The following is an 8,224-nucleotide window of genomic DNA, read 5'->3' as shown; positions in this document are numbered from 1 at the left end:
GTCAATAAACACTGCGCCTCACCAGTGTCCCTGGGCTAGGTAAGGAGAAGGTGGAGAGAGCTTTCGGGAGCGAAAGAGTACGGCTCTGTGAGGGACCTCCAGAGACAGGACATGCCAGTTAGGGCAGATGAGAAAACAGACTTTACATGACTTTGTCTGAGTTCAGCTGGAAAATGGGCGGATTCATAGGGAAGTCCTAGGGTGCGGCTCATACATGTGACCAAACTTCTCCCCTCCTCCATCCAGTTTATGCTTTCATACTCGGTCCTACCCACATAGATCTGGTTCCCCACACTGCCTGGGGAGCGGACAGAGGCGCAGGCAATCTGTCTGTAGATCAGCCTTCCTGCCCGTGTAGGAGGGTGAGGGGGTGTGCAGCTCAAGCTTCCTCTACATCTGGCAGGCACGTGCTTAGAGAGCAGGACCTACAACTTCTGGAAGCCAGATTCCTAGTACCCTGGAAGGCCTCCTAAAGAAATGTGGTCTCTGGGTGCAAATCTGCATGAACCATCTGTGTGGCTCAGTTTGTTTCATAAGTCTTTATTGTATGCCTACTGTGCCTAGTCCTGTGCTAGGCACTGTCCAGTACAAAGTGGTATAAGATATGGTGCTGCCCTCACGGAGTTTCTAGAATGACAGAAAAATTAGACATGACCAAATGCCCATCTTACTGCACTGAGCTAAATAAACTATGCTCTATCAGGCTCTCCTGGACAGCAGAGGGCAAACACCAAACACTTAGTAAGTGAACTGGGATTTATGAGAGGGAAATTTCCTAGAAGGTGAGTTTTGAGGAAGGGTAAACTGAGGTTAGGCAAAGATTGTGCTCTAGGAAAATAAGAGCAGGGTCTATGCAGAAAAGCAGTCAGAAGACTGGTTGAGCAGTGTTGGAGGGAGGGCTGCTAAAAAGAAGTGGACGAGCCTGGTGTTTGCATGCCTTTGTCTCAGCTCTGCTCCTCCCCACCCACCCAGCCACCCACCCACCTAGCCTACAGACCAGCAGGCAACTGTTACGGTCTGCCTAGTTGGTCCACACAAGAGGCTGTCCTGGCCAGAGTATCTCCTTCATAGGCCCCTTTGCATCCCACCTCTCCTAGTTTCTGGCTCTCTTCTTACCCGCCTCCAATTTTTGTCTTTCCTATCACCATCACATCTCTCCCACTAAAGGCATTAAATCCATCTGTGAAGGGGCCCTGCTCTGCCTTTCCAGATATTTTCAAGAGTGGGAATGAAAACTACCCCCACTCACCCACCCCCACGGGCCACAGCTCTGCACCTAGTAGTAATCTTCACCCTCTTCACTCTCAGCCTCCTCCTCAGGAGCCAGGTGCAGGGATAAGAGCTGGGGGATGCCTGTGGAGTTCAGCTGGTCTGCAAACATATAGACAAAGGGGGGAGAACAGGAGAGAAGTGTGTCAGTGCCCACGAATCCCAGTCTGTGGGAAAGCCATGCTTGTGTGTGTACCCACATGCACATCACATCTGGACACACAGTCCAGGGCCTGAATCCACCACCTTCCCCCAGCCCCCAGAGCTCAGGGCTTTCCCTTACCTGGTGTGAGGACTGTCAGGCTAGCTGGGGCCTCAACCTGGCCTAGGGCATTGCGGGCCAGGCAGCGGTAGGTGCCCTCATCACTGGGACGCACAGCCTGGATCTGCAGCCAGCCCGTCACCTCAAACCTCTGCGGTCCACCCCTAAACTGGAGCCAGGAGGAGTCAGCAGTATTCTTCTAGGAGGACCCTGGGCTGCCCTGGGGAGGCCTCAGCTCCCTGCCCCTACCTGCACCGAGATGTGGGGGTCATCCCCTGGCAGCTGAATGTCCAAGCCGTCCTTTCTCCACTCTATGGAGGCCATGGGGTAGGCAAACACTTCACAGCCAAAGATCACATCCTGCCCTGTCACATTCCAAACATCATATGGGTGCAACAGGATCTGAGGTGCTGAAGGTAGAGATGGGAGGCCTGAGAATAGAATGGCACACCCAGCCCAGCAAGGACCCCATATAACAAACATTGTGAATGTGTTTGTGAAGGAACACAATATATGCTGAGGTAAACACACATGCATAAACACGACAGGTACACACAGGTAATACATACAAATGTAGCTGCAGATACACACAAGGGTAGGAACGCAGAGATGGAAATGCACAGGCAGTTTGCATGAACAAGCACAGAGACCCACAGCTCAGCTTGGCAGCCACAGTCTGTCCCTGATTGCTCCCCTGTCCTCATTCTGCCCTCCAGGCCCCTATCCTAATGTGTTCATAACCAACACCTCCCTCCCCCACATCCTACCCCCTCCCTACCACGTGCCAGCTGCCAAAGGCCAGAGAAGCAGCCCTTTCCCCACCCCACCCTGGGGAGGTGGGGCAGCCATATGGCAAAGGCAAAGACACTGAAACCAATCTGGGCGGCAGGCAGAAAGCCTAGAGTTGTGGGGGGAAGCTCCTGCAGAGCGTTTGTTTTCCCAGCAGCCCCAGCCAAACCAGACCCCTCAAAGGGGCTCAGGAAGTGAAGGTTACTAAAGCAGCCAAAGAAAACTTGAGGCTTGAATGGCCCTCAGCCCCCTGGGATGGGGGAGGAGAAGCTGGGAGAGCCCCACTTCTACACTAATCCCTAAACGAGAGGTTCGGAGCCTCGGTTAAGTAAGCACTGGCTTTAGGAAGCTGCTCAAACGAAACTTGATTGCATCTCACAGGAACCCGTCTCCCTGCCTGGATTCCGGAGGCCTGGACAGTCTGAGAGTCTCCCATCACTCGCTCAAAGTTGAGGCCAAGCGTTAACTATGTGCCTGCTTTCTCAGAGGGTTGGTCTCTGCCAGCCAGCTCTGGAGCTTGCACGCACCCCAGCGCACGCCGCTTGCTGACAAAGCTCCGGACCCCCACCTTCAGGCGGCGGCCTCCGCGGACCAACCCCGAGAGTAAACTCATAATGGACTCGAGGCCTCCCTGGCCTCATCTTTTTCACTCCGCTGGCCAGACATTCACGCTGTCCGGGACCCGGGAGCAACGCCACGAGGAGCCCCAAGTGCCGGGGGTCGGGGCCCTGCCGTGCGTACCCGATTCGCAAGGCCCAGGATGCGCCACGGTGAGGTTGGCGTCCGGCCGAGCACGGGCCGCCTCCTGCAGGCGGCAAATCTGGGCGTAGGTGCGGCCGTCGGAACCGCAGAGCGGGCGCTGCGAGCGGCAGACACACAACGGCTCGGGCACCTCTCCGCGACTCAGGTCGCCACCTGCGTCCAACCGGCACTCAAGCTGCTCGCCGCAGCGCCCGTAGAAATGGGCGCTGGGGTCCAGGTCGCAGAGCTGGCCCTCGAGGTTGGCGCATTCCCAACAGCAGCCGCACGCGTCGCGCACCCGGCCGGCCAGGCAGCCCCGCGGCGCGGCGCACTCTTCTGGCCGGCAGGGAGCGCAGCCCTCGCCCTCCGCCAGCAGCCGCAGCCAGCCGCGCCGCAGGTAATCAGGACCTGGGGATGGCCGCGCGCCAGTCGGAGGCGGCGTCCGCACCACCAGCAGTAACAGCAGCAGCAGCACGGGCAGCGCCAAGGCAGCGGCGGGCGGCTGTGGCATGATTAGCTGGAAGCCGAGAGCACTCGGGGCATCAGCGCGTGAGTGGCACCCTGCCGGGAAGGAAAGCCGGGTCAGGAAGGTCAGAAGCAACCTCCCTGTTCCTCTTACCAACTTGAACTCTAGCACTGCCCCCTCCCCTGCTACCTCGGAATCAAGTAGACCCTGGACACGGAGGCAGAGTGACCCTGAAGGGGTCATCAGTCATGCTGGGTGGTAATTGATTGGGATGTTCTTGAGGGTTGGGGAGAGGTGAGAGGAGGGAATGGTAAAGCTCAAGCACACACAGGCACCACCCCACCACTTGAAGCTTCCTGCTCCAGAGGTGGATGCGGACGGATGGTCCCAGGAGGAGTTGTTAACAAGGGTGGAAAGGAAGTAGGGCAGAGGGGTGTGTGTGTTGCGGGGGTGAGGGGGTGATGCCCTGGGGCCCAGAGCGGCTCACCTAGTGTCCGGGACTACGCCCCTCAGAGCAGCCTTGACTCCTGTCCAAAAACGCAGGCAGTGGAAGCGGCCCGTCAGCCACCTCTGCTCCGACTTGAGAATCTCTGACAGAGCCCACGGACTTGCACTCGGAGATCAGCTCCTCCGCCCCCTCTCCCCGCCCCCTAGACGTCGCACACCCCACCCCCTCCCCTTGTTCTGAAGCTGCCAATTTTATGCAGCCGCACGGGACCCTCCTGGGCCACTTCCCTTAGCCTGGGCCAAAGTCACAGAACAGAAGAGCAGTAACCGGACACCCAAGCTGGGAAAGGACTAGAGTTGGGGTGGGGTGGGCTGGGATGGGCGTAGGGACTAGGGGGTAGGATGGGAGAGGAAGGTAATTGAGAAGCTAGAGTTGGTTGAAAGGCTAGGCCCTGTAGCATCTGACTTTACAGTCCCATCCGCTAGAAGAGCTGCATAATGGCAAAGCAGTAGGAATTCTGGTGCCAAGTCGAGCGCTCCTGCAGGGCAAAGCCAACTAACGTCTCCCCGCCGCCCAAGGGCGATTGCAGGCCTGTCCACTCCACTTTCCTACCAAGTCGCCAAGAGACTCGGCGCTTAATTCTGCCTCCTCACATCTGGCCGCCTCCTCCCTCCCCACATCCGGCAGGTGCTTCAACCCCAGGAGCCGGGTGATTAGAAGTTCCAGCCGACTAGCGACCGCAGGGAGAGGTGGGCGGGGCAACACCCCAATGGGCAGCGTTCCGGGTCGGAATTACAGGTTATGCTTGCGAGGCAGGCAGCGCTGGAGGCATTCGGTCTCGAGGCCGCCACTAACGCCAACGTGGCACTTTGGGCTGGGGGCGGGGAAGAGAGCATTCCTGGAGGCCTGCCCGCGGTACCCGGGGTCTGCCAGACCCCGCCCCGGCCTGCCCCCAGCAGCCTACAGAAGCTGCGCGGGAGTACAGTTTGTAGGGTCGGAAACTGAGCTCTGCAGCCAGGGAGGGGACGTTATTCAGTCAGGCTCGGTCCAGAAGGAGCTGGCCCGAGATAGAGCGGCTTGGGCTGGCCTCTTCATCAACCCCGAGGTTGGGGGCCGGGCCTCCGCCTGGGCCTCTGGACGGCCCAGAGGAATAGGATCCGCATGCGCACCGAGGGCTCTTGAAGACCGGCTCTCGGAAGCGGTCTGTAACTCTCAACGCAGCCAAGCCCTTTCATTTAGAGGGTCCTTAGCGGCGTAGACGCCACTCCTGACTAGAGGAACTCTGATGAGGTGGGGGTAGGCAGACACAGTCCTGCAGGTCTCAAACGCAGACGGGGTCGCAAAGCAAACTTCACGCGAGGTCTCCTAACTGTCGCGAGAATCAAAACAGGAAGTCTAGGAATGCAGAACAGGAAAAGCCCGCGGGTTTTAAATCGGAAAAAGAATGGGCGGAGCCGGGTGTGGCTGTTACGGGTAATTCTTTGTCCTTGGGCCTGGGGGCAACTGAAGTGTTGATCTGGAGCTCAAGTGAACTGTAAGAGAACTGCGGGAAGCCCTGAAAAAAAGGAGGGGATGGGGAACTTGAAATTGCGGGGCTATTGGAGCCACCTAAGGACAGATCTCTGGTTCTGGTTTACAAAGTACCTTAGGGCGGAGATCGATGTCCTGGTTACAGAGGGCAAGCAATCTGGGATTTCTTAATGAATTGTTGTTGTTGTCTGGTCGTCTTTTGCAAACCCATGAACTATAGCCCCCAGGCTCCTTTGCCCATGGGATTTTCTAGGCAAGAATACTTGTGTGGATTACCATTTCCTTCTCCGGGGGATCTTCCGGACCCTGGAGTAGAAGCCGCGTCTCCTGTTTTGGCAGGCGGATTCTTTACGACTGAGCCACCTGAGAAGCCCCTGGCTTCTAAAACCAGGAGCCAATATTTAAATTAACACACTCCACAGATACAGAAACTTCACTTATCCCACCTTGTTCCCGGCTATTTACTTTCAGCCTTTGCTATGCTCTTAGCGTCTGGTATTAGGAATTGTGACTAACACAATTCTGACTAACTCATTCTGATCTTGGAAACCTAGCTCTTCTCCTGGCAGCACAATAAATTCTAGGTAAATATTTATGGATTAAATGTAAAATTTTTCCAGAGTGTAAAAGTCAAGTTTAACGTGAATTTTTCAGAGTCGCTGACGAAGGGTGGATCGACAGGGAAGGAGCGCCCTCTGGTGGTCCTGTGGTTGATGACTAGAGCATGACCGTGAATACACTAGGCATCAAAAATGTTGATTCTACAGATCTGCTTTTTTTTTTTTTTTTAAGGTTATAAAGGGGACCTGATTTAAATCGGAAGAGGGGTCAAAGTGGACAACTTCATTATTTATTTTTTCTTTTTGGCCTCCATACCGCGCAGCCTGTGGGATCCTAGTTATGGAACCAGGTGACCAGGGATGGAATCCTGCCTCTTCCCCCCAAGCGCTGAGTCCTAACTACTGGACTACCAGGGAATTCCCAGGAGATCTGATTTTATTAAGTAGAGATTTGTTCCAGGAAAACTCCACATATTGTAAAAATACTTTCAGAAGGAAATTTTTTGCTTAAGACACAATTGGAAAGTTTAGATTCTTCCCCATTTCCTTATCATCTGACACTTTGTCCACTAAGGCTCCAAAACACATTCAGTAACATTTATTTGCATCATGAATAGTAAAGAAATAGCAAAAAATAAATGTGCATGCTCATATTTTGAAAATGTTAACTCAGTTTGACCAGACCATGCAAAACTGTTGAGTCACAGGAAAAGGATCCTTTTTTTTTTTTTAACTGGAAGATAATTATTTTACAATATTGTGATGGTTTCTGCCATACATCAGCATAAATCAGCCACAGGCTTATCCTTAAACCTCCTCCTTAAACCTTCCCGATACCACCCCTCTAGGTTGTCACAGAGCTTTGGGTTCCTTGCATCATACAGCAAATTCCCACTGGCTGTCTATTTTACATATGATAGTGTATATGTTTCGATACTACTCTCTCATCTCACTCTTTCCCTCCCCCACTGTGACCAAAAGTCTGTTCTTTATGTCTGCATCTCTTTTGCTGCCTTGCAAGTAGGACGATCAGTACCATCTCTCTAGATTCCATATATATGTGTTATTATGTGATGTTTGTCTTTCTGGAAGGATTGTTTTAATTCAGATGATGTGGCTACAGCAAAGGATGCTGGGTGACAGCATCCTTTTGCATCAGCATGAGGGAGACTAGTTCAGATGAGGAGGGTTAAGTTAAAATTTGTTGAAGAACAGATAATCCTGCTTCTTACCCCTCCTCACTTTTTCCTGTAGATGCTTGTACTAAAGGAATGAGTTATAGAATATAGTGTGCTTTCCACTGTGAATCACAGCTTGGAGCTCACAGGTTATCATACCTTTCCTTTTTTCAGCCACTGACCCATGAGATAATTTTTAAATATAATGAAATGGGTCCTAGATAGATGAGCAACATAAGATGAAACAAGGCATAAAGGATCAATAAGGTAAGAAATTTCTTGGTAAGAAATTACGTAGGAGGACTCACACATTCTAACCTGTCACTTCTTGAACCCTGTTTTGACATGACTGGTGAAAATAACAGGGTTGCAACTTTGAGGAAAAAGCAGAAGTGAAAGAATTGGTCCAGACTGACCCATTAGAGATGGATACAGAGGAATTGTGCTTCCCGTGAACATTAGAATCAGTTAAGTCAAAAAAGGCTCGGCGTAGATAATTAAGACAGAATACCTTGTAGCTAGCTGAGCCTTTCCAGGTGGCACCTAGTGGTAAAGAACCTGCCTGCTAATGCAGGAGATGTAGAGACACAGGTTCAATCCCTGGGTCGGGAAGATTCCTTGGAGGAGGGCATGGCAGCCCACCTCAGTATTCTTGCCTGGAGAACTCTTGGACAGAGGAGACTGGTGGGCTACAGCTCATAGGGTCGCAAAGAGTCGGACTTGACTGAAGTGACTTAGCATGCATGCATGCACCTGGTAGCTACCTACTATGACAAATAGGTGAACTCAGTCAAAATAAAAAGTATGTGTAGGAAAATAGGGTTAAGTGAAAAGGAGAAGTGTATGAATACTAATTTCAGCTGTGTAAATATTTATTACACATACCATCAACAAACACCCTAAGAGAATTTAGAATGAGGCATATGGTTGAGTGTAATGCTTATAATCCTTTATTTTGTAAAATTATTTTTTATAATAAAG

General features: G+C 52.5%; 1 protein-coding gene across 3 annotated transcripts; it reads right to left on the bottom strand.

Moving 5' to 3' along the window:
- Nucleotides 1–344: 344 nt before the first annotated feature.
- Nucleotides 345–7,311, bottom strand: KAZALD1 (Kazal type serine peptidase inhibitor domain 1). 3 transcript variants are annotated; one of them, XM_061403175.1, is made up of 6 exons: nucleotides 4,015–7,311; nucleotides 3,062–3,622; nucleotides 1,781–1,941; nucleotides 1,553–1,700; nucleotides 1,277–1,371; nucleotides 345–627 (listed from the first exon to the last, which is right to left on the bottom strand). In XM_061403175.1, exons 2-5 carry the CDS (start codon nucleotides 3,570–3,572, stop codon nucleotides 1,277–1,279), a joined length of 915 nt encoding a protein of 304 aa, XP_061259159.1. In that variant the 5' UTR covers nucleotides 3,573–3,622; nucleotides 4,015–7,311; the 3' UTR covers nucleotides 345–627. The 3 variants fall into 3 exon arrangements, with proteins under 3 accessions (XP_061259159.1, XP_061259158.1, XP_061259157.1); XM_061403174.1 differs by having other exon boundaries at nucleotides 1,250–1,371; nucleotides 4,015–7,309; XM_061403173.1 differs by lacking the exon at nucleotides 345–627 and having other exon boundaries at nucleotides 1,117–1,371; nucleotides 4,015–7,306.
- Between the last annotated feature and the right edge of the window lie 913 nt (nucleotides 7,312–8,224).

The sequence above is a fragment of the Bos javanicus genome, chromosome 26 (assembly GCF_032452875.1).
Source record: "Bos javanicus breed banteng chromosome 26, ARS-OSU_banteng_1.0, whole genome shotgun sequence".
NCBI classification, from domain to species: domain Eukaryota; kingdom Metazoa; phylum Chordata; class Mammalia; order Artiodactyla; family Bovidae; genus Bos; species Bos javanicus.
Note: the sequence above shows the minus strand (reverse complement) of the source record. Positions and strands in the feature narration are given on the sequence as shown.